The 20319-nt window shown below is 33.3% G+C and overlaps 1 protein-coding gene and 1 long non-coding RNA gene across 11 annotated transcripts; one reads left to right on the forward strand and one right to left on the reverse strand.

Annotated features, from left to right (window-relative positions):
- Nucleotides 1–1917: 1917 nt before the first annotated feature.
- LOC139098267 (uncharacterized) lies at nucleotides 1918–2393 on the forward strand. Its single transcript, XR_011545167.1, has 3 exons — nucleotides 1918–2015; nucleotides 2120–2218; nucleotides 2289–2393. It is a non-coding gene; the product is annotated as an uncharacterized lncRNA (long non-coding RNA).
- Nucleotides 2394–11567: 9174 nt separating this feature from the next.
- Nucleotides 11568–20275, reverse strand: LOC139098369 (huntingtin-interacting protein K-like). 10 transcript variants are annotated; one of them, XR_011545184.1, is made up of 6 exons: nucleotides 15478–20275; nucleotides 14812–14863; nucleotides 14606–14705; nucleotides 14465–14544; nucleotides 11912–14403; nucleotides 11568–11846 (listed from the first exon to the last, which is right to left on the reverse strand). XR_011545184.1 is itself a non-coding variant. In XM_070650554.1 (2 exons), the coding sequence occupies exons 1-2, from the start codon at nucleotides 12059–12061 to the stop codon at nucleotides 11640–11642; spliced, it is 357 nt and encodes a 118-aa protein (XP_070506655.1). In that variant the 5' UTR covers nucleotides 12062–12865; the 3' UTR covers nucleotides 11568–11639. The 10 variants fall into 10 exon arrangements, 1 of the variants encoding a protein (XP_070506655.1); XR_011545183.1 differs by lacking the exon at nucleotides 14606–14705; XR_011545182.1 differs by lacking the exon at nucleotides 14606–14705 and having other exon boundaries at nucleotides 14812–14870.
- Between the last annotated feature and the right edge of the window lie 44 nt (nucleotides 20276–20319).

Here is a 20319-nt window from a genome sequence, read left to right on the forward strand (position 1 = left end):
TTGATGAGATTAAATTTCCATTGCAAAATGTGAATTCCTTGCTTTTTTTTTGCTCTCTCCTACTCAATGACATTATTGGCAAATGACATGAAAATGAGAAAATTTCCTCTCCATTTACCATCAAATTTTTTTTCCTTTTTTTTCCTGATGCTGCTGCATTTGAAATCATGGAAATATGCTATTATCCGGCTTTAAAAATAGTCTCATTATATGCCAACACTATAATATTTAACCCATGACTTTTTGGCTCATTCTGTTCAATGGGTTTTGTCGCTTAATATTTTAAATCTTCTTAGATATTTGATGAGGATTTGGGGATAAATGTAAAGTTTCTTGGTTAGTTGGAAGATATTCGAGCAACACTAATGAAGAAGGGTTTGATATGAAGCTTTAAAGGCTCCACTGAACCGTCAGATGGAGTCAGAGGAGGTTTGATAGATTTGAATTTCAGTAAGAACCAAAGCCCGAAGTCGACTTGAGCCGGCTTTTCTAAACAAAATCCTAGACAATTTTGGGCTTTGGTAAGAACTTAGTTGTTATTGAGATTTCAAGCAAGAAGGTCTAGTCTGACATTGTTACATAATTTCATCAATTACATAGGGAATATTCATGCGGTAAAACCATGAACAGCTGTAAGATTCAAAGTTGTCTTAGTGACGGCTGATATTGTCAAATTTTTTGGCAAAAAACTGCAATTTCCAGCAGTATGCCGCTCGGACAACAGATCGACAAATTCTTTAAATCGAGACGGAATTGATAATGAGAAACCGCAGAAATGTCTTGATCCAGTCTCAAGAATATGATTTTACCAAAACTTACATACCTAAATTGTACCTGTTTTGAGCACTCTGACTGGGGTTAACCAAAAGAAACCTATAGCTATTCCGATAATTGAAATGTAGTCTCGAATCCATAATAGCTGAGTAAGTTCCGTCATCAAAATACTTGGACTTCCCTGTGTTGAATCAGTTTTCAATTACAATTTATCCTTTTTATGCAGTCTCTTAGGCTTTGGATCACAGTTGGTTTGTACTGCTAGCGAAGTAAGTAAGTATTTAGTCTCTTGATCCAATTCTTGCACTCAATACATATTTGCTGGGAGGTCATGGATCACAATTGATCTCTACGAACAGCGAAGTAAGTAAGTAAGTAAGTAGAACATATTTGCTACTAAATCTTACACATACAACGATGACCAAATTATCACACATAACAAACTACAAATATAATCCCAATTTACCTTAAATTATTCATCCAAAATGAAAACTATCCAACCTTCATTCCACATTGTACTAATACTCGCAATGCATCCATTGCTTTGTGGTGGATCAATCAATACCGACTGATGTGAAGATAATTAGGAAAAATTCATCACATTGATTTATAGTTGCAAAATGTTTAATGGATGAGATAAATAAGAGAAAATTTTCGGTCAATGTTGCGTGTATTTATCATTATGATGTTAATGTAGCTCATCATCAATTGAGGATTTTTATGGCTGTGAATAGTGTGTGATTGATATGTGTCATGAGGATTATGTAGGGATTATTTTCATTTTAAAATGAAACATTGATGAATTAGAAATGATTATTGGATTATAATGCTCGATATATGCATGTCTAAGTTAGTGGACGTCTAATTCTGACCCAACAAGAAGGATATTCATGAGTATCCTCATAAAATTGAGCATGTTTAATTCTATTGGTTTAGTATACTCATAGCCACACTAATTTAGGTGAGTACGCACATTGTCTGTTAGAGTATTGCACTTTTTAGAAATCTTCATCTAAGATTTAAGAAATAAGAAGTTAAGAATGTTAAACTGTCACTTAAAATTCAAATTTCATGTCATTAGTTTGGTTGAAAACTTAAAGTCAACTTCATGATGGTCGGTTTACTTTTTAATCCGAGAAAAGATTTCAAACACATTTTTGCGTGATTTTTAAATATATTGGGAACTCAAGACAAACAAAGACAGCAACTATGGCAGAAAGGTTTAAGAATAGAGGAAAAGAGTAAGATAACTAAGAAACTTGATTAAAATAAAAGGAAAATCAAGGAAATATAAATTAGGTATTTGGTTAATTTTTTAATTCACATATTTTTCAATTATTTGAAGAAACTAAGATCCAGCAAAGAACTAAGAAATGTGGAAAATGTACAATGAATTTCTGGAAACTCAAATAAGTTAAGAAGCTTAGATCTAAGCATTTATGTGGTGAGTTTTATTCATTTTTCTAAGTGCAAAATGAAGAATTCCGTGCTTAGCATGCATAAAATTCTTTCAGATGTTTAAGACACTATTAAAGCTATTGTTGAGTATTTCCCGATCGACGCAAGATGTCCATGGCTGCCACATGGCATACTAGTATCAATATTTATGGTAGTCAACAGGAAAGTAACCACTAAGATGCCATAAAGTAGCCAATTGGGCCCATCCCATCGAAAATTAAAAATTCCACTTCCAAGTGCTGAAACGATGGCTCTGAGACCATAAATGTAATAAATTTCTATGAGCATATTAAAAGTCATACCTCCAGCCCCCAAAATTCCCTTCCTTAATCAACAATCTTATACCTTCCCATCCCCCATTACTTTCTTAAAAAATTCATAAGACTTGTTTTCAACAGCCAGCAACAAATCTTATGAGACGATAAATATTCATAAACATGACAACAAAAAAGAGGTGGGAAAAGAAATGAAAATTGTCGTATGAAAATCTCATAAAGACGAGCAACTTTTTTTTCCTATTTAACTCCAAATTCATTGGGAAAGTTTTCCATTTTAAGAAAGAAAAACTTTTTCATTTTCCTTTTTTTTATCATCTCATGTTGTTGCTGCTCTAATCCAACTGTGTGTTAAATTCAATTACTTACATTCATACATATAAAGTACAATTTTTAGCGAATTATCCCATTGGGAGGAATGGTGCCTTTGTACTTTTGTAAATGTCGGTTTGTCTATATCAGTTGTGGACAGCCTGTGTGATGCAAAATTGTTTAGAAATTCAATGAACCGTATGCCGTGAGTGGTTTCGGTCGAGGATTACCAACCAAGTGTACTTGCTTACTTTTAAGTTCAACTGTGATCCACGACCAGATCCCGCCCAAAACTAGCTTTTTCGCCGGCTGCCGCTTGCCAATTTCTGACCTACCAAGTATACCACGAAAAACAAAAGGTTGCCAACCCCTGGTCTCATTTGTCTATGGAAAAGACAATATTGGAATGGTTACTTTGAGGTCAATGATCAAATTTAGGGGATTAAGTCGGGATTGTATGAAACTCTATGAATAATCTATATTATAAACACCCAATTCCTTTGCTGATGCAAGAACGGAAACCATGCGAAGCCAAAAAATGAGGGGTATCAGGGGAATGGAGGTGTAATGTGATGCCACGTGAAGCTATGTGAAGCTGAACATTGGAGGTTATGTGAAGTTATATGAAGCCATGTGAATCAATTTTGTGAAGCTGAAAATTCTGAAAATGGAATGCATAGAATATGATCGAATACGGGCTAAGGAATAGAATAATATTCGCTAACTTCCCGAACAGCATAAAATGTTTTTTAAAGGCACCGCTATGTAATTGTATTAAAGACACGAATTTTTCCTCACGACATCGTTGTCGCTGATTTCAACTCATTTTTACCGCAAAAATTTGGTTCATCATATTGTGCCCAAATTGTGTCGCACGGGCTTATTGTTACGCAACTGTTAAACCTAATTCAATGTCTGCTTCCAATTCTAGAAGCGGAAGTACTGTAGTGATCGATCTCCAGCTCTAATTATCTGAACAAGAGAGTATATAGTTCAATTTGGGCGATTTCTCGCTATTTAAGCTATACAACTCGGTATAGCCATTCCCCAACTTCTTTCCGGAGATTGGAGGACTCAGGTGACAGGTGACAGGAGCGAAGACTCAGGAGTTGTCTATCCTCATCATTCCTTCCTTCTGAATACGCCCATAGCTTTCATCCCCAAAATACTCATTCAAACTCAAACTTTTGATTAATCACGAACTAAATGCGCCATTACTACTTCCTCCAGCCAATCCCTTATTATGAATTTTCTGGATGCCATCCCAGTCCTTCTTCCTTTCTTGTTCATTCCTTAAGAAAAAAAGTAAAAACTTTTTCCGTTTCTCACAATCGAAAAAAATATTTTATTTGATGTTGATGATGATGGCAATAAGGAGTGAGTAGAAGGGGATGTGCAAAAGTTTAAGAGTAGCTAATAAAAAGGGAAGTGAACGAAAGAAGAGAAATGAAAGGGATTTAAAATAGCATATATGAAGCATGCAATCGAAGCAATAAATCTTTTAATAAAATAAAAATTTTTGTTCCTTACAATCGAGTGGGTTTTGCTAGTTTGCCGTCTGTTTGCTGTTGTTATTATCGAAAATTGTTTATCAATTTTTTGAATTGATTTTTTTTTTGTTGTTCCTTTACTGTTTTTCATGGCATATAAAAAGTATAGAGAGTGCTGCATGAACGGACTTTTATCTTCTGTAACACTTTCTATGTTTCGGAGACTTTCAACAGGAAGGGAAATAATTGGTTGGGGGAGGAATATGAGAGTTGTAAACATTGTAACATATGAAGCTATAATTTGTGCTGGTACTTTTATTTTTTATATACTGCGCATTTATCGAATTTAAGGACGAGTTGAGGATGGTCAGGTTTTGAACGGAAATTACTTACTTTACTACAACAGAAGGCTTTCCATCTGACTTTGTTGCTGGCTCTGTCACCTAGTTCGTACAAATTGCCTGTCCGTATGGTGAGCTGACACTCTTTCATCACTGTTCTGCGCCAAGTAGATTTTGGAGCACCTGGTCGCCTTTTTCCTAGTGAAAAGAAAATGTCTATGCTTATTTACTACCTTGACTGGAGAGCATTTAAGCCCCTTTTCTACACATCCAGGAATTTTTTGGTTTTCCTTGAGATCTCTTACCATTCATAAAGTCTGATACTCTTACCTTAAGTACTGAGGCATCCTGTGTGCGTCAGTATATGTGATCTAGACATTGTCTGTAATAAATACTAATTTCATGATAATTGCTGGACTTTTTTTGGAATGAAATTTGCTGCAATTCTGAAGCTCTTCTGATACCTGGAGTCGGTTGTTCTCGAAAGTTAGCAGTTCTCTCTACACAATAATTAGCCTATGTGCGCCTTTGCCAAGAAAGTAAGCATTTAGCAATAGTTTGAAACTAGCAAACTAAAGGAAAAACCTAAAGAATTTAAATGCTTCAAATCTGAGCTCTCAACGATGTCAGGAGGCTGAGATTTCACGCCTCACCCAGTCAACTAACCAGTCAGACATTCCAAGTGAATTATAAGTATCATTTTGTTCAAAAATGTGATAAAATCAACCGAATCCGACTTGATCTCTCCATTATTAACTTAGGACAGTGGTGGCCAACCTTATATTTGTTGCTGACATTCCTGAAACTTTTTCCGAAACACTAGCATGCCACTGGGCACAGGTTGTCCACCACTGTCTTAGGAGTTGTATAATATCTTAATTTCTGAACTGATGTCCTTAAAAATTTACCTAAAGAACAGAATTCCGGCGCAGATAAAGTCAGCAATAGAGTCAGATGGAAAGCCTTTTGTAAAAACCTAAGGTACACATCGCAGCATTGTTTAAGCAAGTAACTGCAGAATTCCGGCACCAAGAGCATAAAATTTAGTGAAAATTTCAACAAAAAATCAACAAATCGACACGCTTACTAACATCTTGCGGCACTCAGTATCAAAACAATTGACAAAAATATGTTATTCATAAAAAACATTCAGCGCGTCGTCATGATCCCATTTCAAGCTTTCTTCACGTTTTTATAGCTATTGACTATCGTCTCCTTATTCTTCTTCAATAATAAAATGTTCTTTCTTCAATTATATTACATACATAACTCCATTTATTATATCTATTCCATATCGTAAAACAGAACAAATATCAACAAAGTGGAAGAATGAAATAAGAAGGAAATGAAAAAGTTCATTGAGGTGTGAAATCTGATAAGAAGCATGAGGATACAGAGTAAATATCCGAATGAATGAAGCGAGCATATAAGAAAATTGACAGCAGTAAGTTTTTTTTGGAGATTTTTTATGATGTCCATAAACATTTGTTGAGTGAATTTGGCAGTAATTTTATTCAGTTATGGCAATCAGGAGTTTATGTGCTCAATTTTAAGTTTTGAACTGATGTTATGGATTAATATGGTTATGTACTGAGAGTAATATTCATTTATAAATCTATAAGGTCCTTAAGACAGAGTAGGGACGGAAATCGATGTGCTACTGACCGATGCATTTAAACGCGCAGCTATGGACCTTAAGGTCTGAAAAGCTAATGTTTATTTTTTTTTACAGACCGACGTGACTCATACGCCAGATTTGATGAAATCTGGACTGTTCTTAGATGATTCCTAAAGCTGCCTCAGCTACTGGGTTACTGGCTATCATTTGCCAATCAGCATTACCAAATACAATTCCCGATCAGCATGATGCGACAAGTCTCATTTTCATAGGTCACAATGGATCACAAATTTGCCAAAAACAGGTGTCACCATGGGCGAAACTAGACATCTTCTGGAGGGCTGGGGAAGGAGATTGATGCATCCTACCTAAATGAGCTGTTGACTGTCACGATGTCATCAGGATACCTACACGTTTTACTGTCTAACTAAGAGGTTTCCTTTTGAAAGACCTTTTGTAGCAACCTAGGCTCCAAGTCGAAGGATGATTCCATTAAGTAAGTAAGTCAGTAGTGTCTTAGCGGCTACGGATTGCTGCTTAAAATCACTACTGTCATTTACAAATTCTGACCCTGATCTTGACCATCATTCAATACCTGAATATTCTCCAAACTATACACTTCTTATAACCAATAACACACAAAAATTAAAATGATTCCCCATTCCCAAAAGCTGCATCCTTATCGTCTGTTTATTCATGCATTCAATTTCAATCCCATTGCATGTCTCGACAAATTATTCTTAGATGTCTCAATGTCTACAATTCATTTAAATAATTTAAGTCATTAATTTAATTTAAATTTGATACAAACAACAGATGAATATCCAAGACATGAAGGATGAATGCTTCATGCCTCAAATTTAAATGATTCCGATCTTTTTATATATAAATCATTGGATATAGAATCAGCTACTAAATGAAGTTTATTCCATCTGAATTAAGATTGAGTATCTTTGGATGTCTGTCAATTTGTGGATTTTTTGGTTTCTGGACTGGTTTTTGTACTGTAACTAAGGTTCTAGAGAAGAACTGCACTACTCGACAACATTATCCGTTTGAGACTGGAACCCACGACCCTCTTGATTACATGTCAAGTGATCTTACCTACCGAGCTATCGGGAGCTGTTAGGAAGCGTAGCACAAAGCACATATTGGACAAAGTCTCAAAATCCAATGATTTTTATGAGCATAAATTGAAATTTTGACAATTTTCTTATTAAAGCATTTCCGTGCGGAACAACAGAACTCCCAGGCAGCTGCTACGTTGCCATGTTGATGACCAAACCTCATAATGACGTGAGTGTACCCTAATGGCAAGTTGGCGGCCTACTGACAGCTGTTTTCAAAGATTGACAGACAGTATTGTTCGGATTACAAGCAGCTTTCCTTATTCTGCATGTACTTACTCACTTTCATCCCTAGCCATACAGATCAACTTGATCCATGACCTTCAAACTACATATTAGACTTCTTAATTGAACGAGCCATTATCAAGTCTGTAAGTCTGTTCCAAAAAAGAAGTATATTAACAGCACATAATGTTTAACAGACGCTAGCCAACTGCATGATGATGCATAGCATCTCAATACTAGATATTTAATTAAATTATTCTCTCTTTTCGATGTTGCCTGTATCTACAGCAGTTAATTAAAATTAAATCATGCATGATAATTGTATTATGTGTTAATTGACTACTCACAATGCGGTAATTATATTTTGTGTGGATATCTGAGTAGAATTAGTTTGTAGATTAATTGTGGTTGGGGCTTTAGAGAGGAAGCTAATTAAGAGAAACTTTTTTTTCTTCCTCCTGCTGTCATGTGGCTACGGAAATGAAAAATTAGCAAAAGTTTTTCTGCATTTGAAATTTTTTTAGAATTTATCAAAATTTAGAATGCAGCTTTGGGACTTTTAAGTACGAGATTTTAGGTTACGTAATTTTTAAAGTACGAGATTTTAGGTTACGTAATTTTTACGTACGTTATTTGAGTTACGTAGATTTTTTACGTAAATTATTTGAGTTACGTAGATTTTTTACGTACATTATTTGAGTTTCTTATATTTTGAGTCACATAATATCCAAACTATCCCCATTCATTAGAAAATTCACAAAAACGTTCATCAACCAATCTGTCCTTTAAATCACAAACAATATTCAAACCAAATTAATGTCCGTATCATTAACAGATTTTCATCACATTTATCTATTTTCCAGTAAATCTAAAAATGAACTCTTTTCGTCCCCTCTTCACTTTCCCCTGCTTCAACGGCAATTTTTTTCTTGAAACATAATTAAATCTAGATTATATGCTCAATTTATTTCAAATGACAAAAAATAAGAAAAAAACAACAATAAAAGAGAAATATTCGCATTTTAATTGTTTTATGATTCTGTCTTAGATTATTTTGATATACACAGATCGACAATGTCAATTGTTTGGGCAAAATTCTTAATAGTGGTTGATATCAATGTCCCCTTACTAATGTTTTATGTTTTGTGATTGTGGTTGAGGATGGGATACGATAGTAAGTTTGAAGAGTGTGGAAATTTTGGAGGGTTTTTTTGGATAAAGCGCATTTTTAATGAGATTTAAATAAGCATCAAAGTTGCGCACCTTAAGAATTTAAGTAAATCAAATAACGTACGTAAAAGTTTACTTAACTCAAATAACGTACGTAAAATTATACGTAACCTAAATAATTTACGTACAAAATTTAAGTAATTCAAATAACGCACGTATTTAATTTACGTAACTCAAATAACGTACGTAAAAAGTCACGTAACTCAAATAACGTACGTAAAAATTTGACGAAACACAGATTACGTACGTAAAAAATTTACGTAACTCAAAAAACGAAAATTTACTCAATTAATTCAGCTTAAAGGAATTCACCATACGTATGCATACCCAGCCAGTCTATGACACAAACATTTTTCCTCATTCTTTCACCAAAAAAAGAAAACTTTACGAATTTTTTTTTGTTCATTGGACTTTTTATTGAAATTGGAAAACTTTTTCCGTTTTTTAAATGCAAACATAAAGCTTAATTGTCTCATTCAAACTTTTTCCATAGTTGTCTACTTTTTTTTTTTTGCTGGACGATAAGACTAGTAAAATAAAATAAAACTGAGATATCATGTTACATTAAATGTGTGTAGTCTCTCTCTGTATATTGTTACATGCTGTGTAGAGTGAGTAATAATAATAACTTATCAAATTGCAACAATAGAGGGGGTGGACAGGATGTATGATAATGTATGAATGTGAACGACCAGATAATGGATGAATAGAGTACAATAGATGTGATGTATTCGAGAATAGCGCATTATTGCTGATTAAAAGGGATTAAGTGATTTCATATCTATTAATTCGTCATGAAACCTTCGTTGAATTGCAAAAATAATTAAATTTGTTTTAAAATTCAAAATTGAAAAATAACGATCGAATTTTATTTGAATCGTAACGGTTCCATGACCATATTTGAAAAATAACATTCAAAAAATGTTTAAAAAAAACGGTCCAAAAATATTTGAAATTTAACGGTCAAAAATTATTTGAAAAATAACGGCCAAATAATATTTGAAAAATAACGGTTGAAATTTTTTGAAATGGTCAAAAAAATATTTGAAAATTAACGGTCAAAATTTATTTGAATAAATAACGGTCATGGAATATTTGAAAATTAACAGTCAAATAATATTTGAAAGAATAACGGTCATAAAATATTTGAAAGACATTCTATAGTCATTCTTTCAAATATTTCATGACCGTTACTGTTTCAAATATTTTTTGACCGTTATTTAAAGACATAATTTGAATAATATAACGGTCAAAAACGCTTACCTAAACTGGATTTACATAGAGTACATCCATTACAAACCTAATCAATCAATATCCACCGTCAATCCAAATCCACCACCGACAAGACATGATAAGCGAAACAACTCCTCAGGCATCAAACACTTTTCAACTTCCTTTACATTTAAAGCCGTTCGTGCTAACAACCAAAGAAAACCAGACATAAAGAGAAAGTATATATAGCTGTAGGTAAACTCATGGGATGAGCATGATGATTGCACTTAACGACTTATTGATGAACACAAATAATAAATATATAAAATTGCTTTAAGGGTGTGAGTGTGAAAATGTATAAATAATTGAGGATGATTTATGAGCTTATTGATTTGTGGATTATGCTTGGTGCCTTAACAGTGTTTGCCTTAGCAATTATGTAATAAATTTTTCTTATTGGATCTACAGTCCTACAATGTTGCAAAAGATTGTTAATTCCGATAAGAAAAATTTTAAAATTTCCTATGTCAAGCTTTAATTTATGTCTTTCCATTTCCAGCATGCAAATATCGTTGCCGAGATCCAGAATAAAAAAAAAAAACTAATCAATAAATAACTTTCATGGTTGAATTGTCTCAGCAAATAGTAAAAGTGGTAAAGAAACAGCCATTAAATCCATAAAGTGGATTGGAAAAATGGACGAAAAGAATTATCAAGGCACCGTACTCGAAATGTAGAGAGCGTAAAAACCATTTGTAATTTATTGTCCTCACATATCATTCGCATTTAGCTTCCTTTTAGTTTTTTGCTATAAAATAGCATCTGTGTGCAATTCACGGGACCATGATGCATAAGGAAGTGTGGATTCTCTATTTTCATTTGTTTGTATCACACTATTCGGTGTCGATTGAATATGTTAAGTCTCTGGATGTAAGTGTAGATTGAATTAAGAGCGCATAGCTTTAAATTTGCAACATTTAATTGAATTATTTGAGTTTTCTGCATGCTGCTGCTGTTATACTAGCTATACACTATGTTGATGACTTTCCACTGATTTTTGACTGGATCCTGCTTATTTAGGAACTGATAAAGCTTGACAATATTGACAAAATCATGTAAATATCTTCAATTGCTTCAAATTTGAACATGACGCTCAAGTTGACATAATCTAATAGCATCCTATAGACAGAGTATGGACACAAACTCATCGGCACTAAGCTCTTGCACTGAAAATTCACAATGGCAATGCCAAAATTCCCTGTAAAAAATTTAACATTAACTTTTTTTATATTTTTCACTATTCTCAAGTGGGAATTCTTCCTTGCTATAAGTGAAGTTGATAAATGAATTTGGAGATTATTGCTGTTGTAGAAGGAAATGTCGTGTGCTGTAAATTATTACTGTTTCCATTGTTGTAAGTCCTTAAAAAATTTCAATCGTCTTTAAAAAAATTTAAAATTTAGTCGGATTAAAAATTAAATCGCAGGATTAAAAACACGAACAAATTTTGATCCAGAAGATTAACTTAATCCGTAAGATTTATTCATACCGTAATAAATGAGTAAGATGCAATTTAATTAATTCTTAATGAGGAATCGAAGAGCTTCAACAACATCTCCTTTGTTCTCGCGTAATGCTTTTTCGGCAATTGAATGTGATACTTCCAATTCGAACATAATCTTGTCAATGTCACTTTTCTTAATGTGAATTTTTTGTAATTCAACTTCTTTGGCGAGTTTTGCTTGGGCCTCTCGGTTGCCTTTCTCTACGAACATTTGGGCTGCCTAAAAGTATAAATAATAATGCATTAATTAAGGTGGAAAATTTTGCCGCTGGATCTTGTGTTTACATTTGCTATTGTGTTACTCAATTCCGTTTCTTCTTGAAAATCTGTGACTTTCTCTAAATCAGCAGCTCCACTGTCATGTTTCCTTTGTTTCTTGTCTTGTACTTCTTGTACATCATCCGTTCCGTTCACTGTCTCCTCTATATTTGCCATATTTTTAATATTATTAATTTTTTCTAATTTTGTTGCACGTTTTGGTTCCGCTTTTATGTTGACACTTTTGTGTACGTTTTGGTCCAAATGTAATAATCAATTTTTGGACCATTTTTAATTCTTGTTGAATTACAGGAACATGCAGACCTTTGTTTCATCACTATCCCTAGCATACAAACAGGATCAGAGTCTAGGATAAGCTTTAATTAGCTTTAAAATAAGAAAAAATCAAATAAATTTGAATTAATCCAATGTCAATCATGTGGATAAAATCATGGATAATTTTTTGGTGGATATAATAAAACTCAAGAGCATTTTTCTAGCTAAATACTTAATATTATTAACTCCTATTTATACAGTATAAATTTATTTAAATTTCACATCAAGGGGTTGGAACTCCCGAAAACTTGCAAGTTTTTACAAGTTTCATATAAACTCACAAGTTTCTGTGTAAAACTTGTAGTTTCACAAGTTTGTTCCCAAAAACTTGTAAAATCACAAGTTTTGAAAATTGAAAAAATAAGATTTTTTTAAAATTTTAAAAATTTAAAGTTGAAAACTGTTTAAACCAATATTATGTTGGTTTGAGACCCTAATTTATGGTTTTCCGTGTTATATTTTTACTATAATTTTGCCAAATATAAGCTTTTTAGCACGTATTTAGCAACGATTGTTTAAAAAAAAACTAAAATTTTGTCTAAGCTTTGGAATATTTTGATTATAAACTATTTTTGGATAGGAATCTCTAGAAATTTTGGATTTTGAGATTTCTGTTATAATCCTATGCCTAAATAATATTAAAAAACCTGGTTTTAAACAAAACATATTTGCTAAAGGTAGTCAAAATTCTTCAATTTTGAACTTTTCAGTAATTTTACAAAATTATGAAAATTTAAGCGCATTTAATTCAATTTTTTCTAAGGTTTTTGAGGGCTAATAATCAATTTTAACGTAATGCAGTAAGTAAAAAATCCGTAATACAATCCAGATCAAAGCATAAAACCGCTTTCGAAGTATATTGTTAAAAATTAAAACCTTTTAAATCCCACATTCAAGTTTATGTTCTGTTGTCGTTCTCCTATAATATTTCCGGGAATAAAAACTAGTGTTTCGTATCAAAAATCTCCAAAAATTTTAGGAAAAACCACTTCCGATTCTTTAGATACTTTCTGTAAGCAATATAGTAAATTAAAATATGCTTCATTTTAATTTATTTTATCATAAAAATCATTCTGTTTTTGTCGAAAATTATCGCCAAATCTTCACTAAAATCATCAAAATAACAAAAAATTCGAATAACAATCAATGACGGCTTAACAAATTTTATCCATTTCCAAAAATTATATTCAAAAAAACTTGTAAACTTGCAAGTTTACAAGTTTGTTTGAAAAAACTGGTAAACTTGTAAAACCGCAAGTTTGTATGGAAAAAACTTGTCAGACCACAAGTTCACGGGAGTTCCAACCCCTTGTTTCACATTGACACAGCCCGACTATAACCAATAAAAGCGTTTTCCTAAAAATCTGACAGCATTTGTATTTGAATTTTTCAAATACGTTACAACTAAGAGATTCTTTTTCATTTAGATTTCTTACATCCGTTTTCAAAAAACAAAATTCTATGCTTAACAAATCGTTCAGATTTCTGGAAATTGTCCGATGTGCCGTTAATATAATCCAACAAGCCATTAGTTCCAAAGCATTCATTAGATTTTGCATGATGATAATCATGAACTTCAGGACTTAATAAAAGTGGAAAATGAAGTCCAGAATGTTCAAATATTGTTGATATTGTAATAAATGTTATGACTACAGAAGCTATGGCAATACTTGACCGTGTCAGGTAGATTCCAACTGATGGTGGAACTAAATCACATAAAATATATTCGATTGGATGCTGATATTGTCCTACAGCTGCAAATGGTGCTGTAAATTTATGATGCATCTTATGTATGTGCTTGTAGATTGAATTATGATGCAGCAGTCTATGGCTGTAGTAAAATACTACCTCATATGTCATCATGCAGATTATTGTCTTCAGAAGTAGTTCCGTGAATGTTGGAATTGTGACAAAATCTATAAAATCCAAATCATCGACGCCCATTAACATAAAGTAAGCTATTGCTATCGATATTGGAGTTGTGATAAGCTGATTAGCCACAACTGTTCCTACCAAATTAAACCATTCTGAATTGTTTAATTCATTTTTGACATCCTGTTGAATTTTGAATTTTTGAACTACAGGCAAGTTCTGAATGAGTTGAAATATGCCCACGAATATCCAATGGATGATAAATAAGTAAAACGTTGTTCCAAAAATAAGGTATAGCGCTTGATTGTCTGCTGAAATGATTACGAATATGAGCCAAAAGAAGAAAAAGAAGATGAATTAATGATTAAATACCAGAAATATCTAGCCGAGATGTAAATGAACTCCAAACTTGAGGCCAAATGGGTTCACTCTGTGAGACAAACTCGATCAATCTGAAACGTTTATGAATAAATTAGTGATTAATCTAAAATGCGAAAGTTCTTCTGTTGTGACATTTTAATTTTGCTGCATTCCCAATAAATCCTGTTTAATCAGCTATATGATCATTTTTGTAAGCGCTACAGAGCAAATGTTGATGACCATTAATTCTTTCCTAAAAACCAATTAATTATTTGGATACCCGAACGGCACAATATGGCAAACTTTCTTCGCCTTAAAAAATTTTCTTAATGAGCAGTCAGAACAGCTTCGCATTTTACCTTTAATACGTTCATGTAGCGGTCCCCTAACAAAGACAGTGTGTGGCTTGGGCTAATAACTCATTAATTATTCATTAGTAAGCATTCATAATTACATCAAGCTTAACTTTTCAAAACAACTTCAAAATGTTTTGATCATTCTGTGCCAAAAAAATCAAAACCTTCAGTTTTTGACCGGTAAAGACATGAAGATATTGAAAGTTGAAAAATATTATGAACTTTCGCTCAATTTTCTTTGTTCATTAAATCGTAATTTTGATGAATCTACTGTATTTAGTTTTCCGAAGTCTCAATTTTGACGAATTTATAAAACCGCGACCAAGAGCTCAATGGAGTTCTTCAAAATCTCAAAATTGAAACTAGGAAGTCTTGGTCTCGGACTCGGTCTCGAGAAGCCTTATATTAAATTAAATATAATGCTGTGCAGCACAAAAACAATGAAGTTGATTTTAACAAACAAATGTTTATTGTTGGACAAGCTAAAAGGGGAAATAAACTAAGCTAATTTCAGAATTTCAATTTTAAATACAATTTAAATATTAAATGACCGTTAGTATAAACTCAGCAAACTTTTACAAAGTATATTAGGATTTTTAACCACATGTCCCCTCTCATTGAAGCGTAACCAGAACTGGCCCTAATGAGCCCTCAAACTTAAGAACTTACTTAGTGAATCCATAAACTATAACTATTATAAAATATAGTGGACTAATGTAAATGTATCTCAATAAACTAATCATGTTCGTTCACTTCAACTACAAATAGGTAAGTGACTAAAGTCTAATTATTCTTTTCGCCTGACTCTAGCAATTCTTTTGTTGAGTTTTTTGTTTATTGGCAAAAAAGGTGTCTGAAGCTTAAGCTTGATGTTCAATCGACAAAAGCAAAATATATACTAACAGATGTATTTGTTCATTCTTGAGTAAAACCTGTACCTCTGCGTCAGCATGTGCTTTGCTATCGTTTAAATGTTTTTTATATTACACAGCATTAACATCTTCTTTTCTGTTTAGGCTGTCAGAAACGAGACAAAGACATTTCTTCTTAGCGGTAAAGCTGTTCTTTATGGACCTTGATTTTTATGAAAATGATACAACGTCATCCTTTCGTTGGTACCTTACTCTACTTACTGTAACCATTTTCCTACATGGAACTACTAATCGGTAGTTGTTGAAATGTTGCCATTACTGCGTGTCAGCCACTTGGCAACTTTGGTGGTTTTCGTCAAGTGATTGTCACTTGGTTCAAAGTACCATGCCGTCTCGTCGCCTTGGTCCCAAAATTTCAATATGTGCCGATCGGGACTTATGTGGAACTAAGGCTACAATCAAGTATTTTCCATCAAACTTGGTTGCTGGCCTTGATAACTCATTTGTACCAGTTCGTTCAATTTCTTTGTCCACATTTTCATTCTGATCGCAGTGCCTCCAACTCATAAGACTAGACCGGCTCAGCTTTAATATCAGAATCAGCCAACACCAGTCAGTATAACTTCTTGTAAAGCTACATTTTATAGTGGAATCTGAACCACTTGCAAACAATGTTCTGCAAATGAAATTCAACTGTTACTTGGATAAAGTGTTCTAGCTTGTCCTAGAAATCGACACCAATAGCTTCAAATGAGCTTTAAATGACAAAAATGTTCCTGGTAGGTCAAGAATCGTTTTCATTTATATTTCCAAACCTAAGCAAAATCCAAAAACAACAACCACGATAACATTTGGTCACTTCCTCATGCTTTAGTGGCTTTGTTTAGCCGCTTAGAATGATATTGCCAATTCTTCATTCACTGCTAATCTAAAAATAGCCAAAATAAATCCTTCAAGCAAATCATGATTTCAAATATGATATGGAATTCCAATTCATAAAAAGAAGCATCTTCGAGAGTCAAACTTATTGATGCATGTAATTATCGTTGTCATTACTCAACAAATTTTTGGTGCTGCTCACTTTTTTTTCGAGGTACTTGATATGATTTTCTTTCAATTGTCATTTGAGTTTTGTATCAATCACATCAAATAATGTACTGGACATTAGTTCTTGTATTTTTAGTGATTATTGGATACGCAGCTGTTAAAATTGTAAAAAGGCAGCTAAGAAATGGATACCAAAGGATCTCGATAAGTTTTTCAGATCAATCGACCGACTTTCATCAGAAAAGATTTTTAAAGTGAAGTTCCTTTATAAAGACATGTACTTTGTGCAAGATCCTGAATTGATTCACAAAGTTCTGACATCGGAAGTTTGTATGGAGAAGCCTCGAATGATTTACAAGTTCTTTGGACTCAATGATGGACTTTTGTGTTGTGGATGTAAGTGCTAGTTTATAGGATTCGCTTTAAGCCGGCACCAGAGTCACGCTTGTCTGCCTGTCATGTTTGCTTGCTTGCCTGACGCATCAGAGTCATACCTGCCATGCCATGTCAGTGTCATACCTGCCATGCCGTGTCAGAGTCACACTTATCTGGTTCCAGATTTTGAATCGATTACCCGTCTTCGGATACCTTTATGCTGATTATTTTCATTCATTTTACTTCTTCTTAGACAATCAATGGCGCCGAGACAGGAAAAATTTCAGCAGTTCATTCAACAATGTCATGGTCAGTTGTTTTGTTCCTATATTTTGCGAAATAGCCGACCGAATGATTGACAAAATCAAAATGAATGATTTCAGCAAAAAGGAAGTAGACATGATACATTTCACAGAACGTTGCACAATTTCCATGATATTAGCTACGTCATTTAACATTTTTCCAGAAGATGTTGGAAATACTGATGAAGAAATTGGCCGGGTAGCTGAGGCTGTTAAGATGTGAGTTGTTTTAAGGGCAAATAAGAACTGAGTATTAAGCTTTGTATTTTTCAGCACATCCATGATGTTATCCGAGCGATTTAAGAGATTCTTGCTATTTTTCGACACAATTTTCAAGCGGACTGAGCAGTACAGAAAGCAACATGGAATTAGAGAATCATTATATGATTTATTTCATAAAATTCTGGCTGAAAAGTCTAAAAGTGCTAACAATAATCAGGAACAGCCATCATTTATGCAGAACATATTTTACAATAAAGTAATGGCCTTTAAGGATGAAATGACAGAGGATCAAGTTAAAGACTCAATATTTACCGTAATTGGCGCTGGATTTGAGACAACAGGTGAGAGGTTGAGATCATAATATTATCTGAATGGCAAAATATATCCAGAAAGCACACGGAGTAGAAATATCTGAGAATCCGGTTCCAGGCCGATTTGAGTCAAATTATTTGACACTAGCCTAAAGCCGGATTTCATCAAATCTGGCCGAAAGCCGGATTTTGGACCATTTTGACCCTGTGTGCCTTCCTGGATAGTAGAGAGGACACAAGTCTTGGACTTACTGACAATGTAACGCAGCAGTGGGCAACCTGTATTGCTGAGGTGTTACTGACACGAAAACGGTTGCCCGCCGTTACTGGTGTAACGCTTAAAAGAAGTGAAGGTGTTTTGATGTCACTGTGTTGACCTTTTAGACACCAAAAAATTAGACTTGTCTTAATGTGTCACTCATTTCATGCATTAAAGCAAAGTGTTGTCCAAACTGTGTGTTGCGGCACACTATTGTGCTGTCGAAATTTATCGAGAAATGCCATAAACCTTATGTCGTATGCAATTTTATTCTTGGCTTACCACCAAAGTGTGCCTCTACACAAAGTTTGGACAGCACTGCTTTAAGCTAACACAAAATATTCCTTAATTAATCATAAAACTCTTTATTATAGGAACTGCATCAGCTCACTGCATTCTCTTTCTCGCCATGCATCCAGACATCCAAGAAAAGTTTATCAAGAGATTATGTCAGTATTTCCAGCAGATGACGTCGAAATCACTTACGATACTCTATCAAAGCTAAGCTATCTTGAGAATATAATGAAAGAAAGTCTCCGACTTGGACCAACAGTTCATTCAATAGCACGAGAAGCTATGGATAATTTTGAGATATCACCAGGAAAGATCATCAAGCGTGGATCAATATTTTGCATCAACATTTATGGCCTTCATCATCGAAAAGACTTATGGGGTGATGATGCTGAGCTGTTCAACCCCGATCGGTTCCTTCCCGAGAATTTCGATGGCAATCATCAATATTTCATTCCATTTTCCATTGGCCGACGTAACTGCTTAGGCTATCGATACGCATACACATCATTTAAAGTCATGATGGTGAAGCTACTCAAACATTTCAAATTCACAACTAACCTCAAACTGAATGAGATCAAGTTCAATCGTCAAATCGCACTCAAATTAAAGGGTAAACATTTAGTTATGATTGAAAAGAGACATTAAGCAATTTAACATTAAACTGTCAATATTTTTCATTTTCTTTATTCATATTTCCATCTAAAAAGCATGTATAATGTATAATTTCTATAAGTATATATAGCAAAAAAATAAACTTTATTTCTATACCTTTAAATATGCATTTGCACGGCTTCATGTTTATCAATTCTTTAACTATTCATTTAGTGAGATTATTTCTTCAAAATATATATAATTTAAAGCCAGAGTGTGGCTGTCTCAAAAACGACCGTTAATTTTTTTCAAAAATATTCAAAATATTTTTTGTCGTTATTATTCAAATTTTTTTCGACCGTTAATTTTACTTTTCTTCGTAACGTAATTTTTTATTTTAAAATAAGTTCAATCTAATGTCGAAAACCTCGAATTTGAGACGAACACACTCCATTTAAAACGAGAGCATGTGAGATGTAAGAGATTATGGATTTTTTGTTTACTACTTATTTTCCTTGGGGGTATAGATTACTAAAATTATTACGCACATTCCTTGTTTATATGATGTATAATCTATTATTCTTCTTCTATGTTGTTCAATTATCATAAACACGTAAATATTGACAGATTTTGGGCGTTGAATTAGGCTATTATGATTTTCAAACACGTGTAAAGCTACAAATATATTTATTGTATTTTTAGATTATCCTAGATAATTATTATGCTGTTTATATCCAAAGTAGATTATGATTGTGTTTACATTCAGAGTTAGGCTGAATTCTGATTGGAATTTGTATATAATTTAATGTGGAAGTTAGTCTTTAATTCGCAAAGGACCAACACGTGTCAGTTCGAGTGCTACAGTACCCAAACCGACAAATAACGATCTATATTGCAATCTACATAAATCAATCGTAGCTAGGGATTGATACTTTACGGATACTCAATGCTTAGTATACGAATTACTTTAATTTTTTTTTTTCGACTCTATACTTGAGATTGAGCTCGAATTGGATTTTGTATCAAAAAGTCAAGTCAAATTCGAGTTCTCAAAACTCGAATATAAAACTGAATTAAACCGTAAACACGAATATGAAAAGTACGTAAACTTTGAATGAAAGTTGGCAGTTTCGCGCAACAGACTCACTGACTAGAATACACTATTCAACTGCATTTTATTAATACCCGAATAGAACAACAAGTTTGCTAATGCATTACTTTGTCGTCGTATAAACAGT

The sequence above is a fragment of the Chironomus tepperi genome, unplaced genomic scaffold, assembly GCF_022539635.2.
Source record: "Chironomus tepperi strain 1889 unplaced genomic scaffold, CSIRO-AGI_Ctep_v1 contig_37, whole genome shotgun sequence".
In the NCBI taxonomy this organism is placed as follows: domain Eukaryota; kingdom Metazoa; phylum Arthropoda; class Insecta; order Diptera; family Chironomidae; genus Chironomus; species Chironomus tepperi.

What these genes read in the sequence shown, in the direction of transcription:
- LOC139098369 (XM_070650554.1), bottom strand. Translation starts at nt 12,061, where the DNA reads ATGGCAAATATAGAGGAGACAGTGAACGGAACGGATGATGTACAAGAA. An exon ending in TGAGTAACACAATAGCAAAT is followed by an intron (nt 11,847 to 11,911) that starts GTAAACACAAGA and finishes TTATACTTTTAG; the next exon opens with GCAGCCCAAATGTTCGTAGA.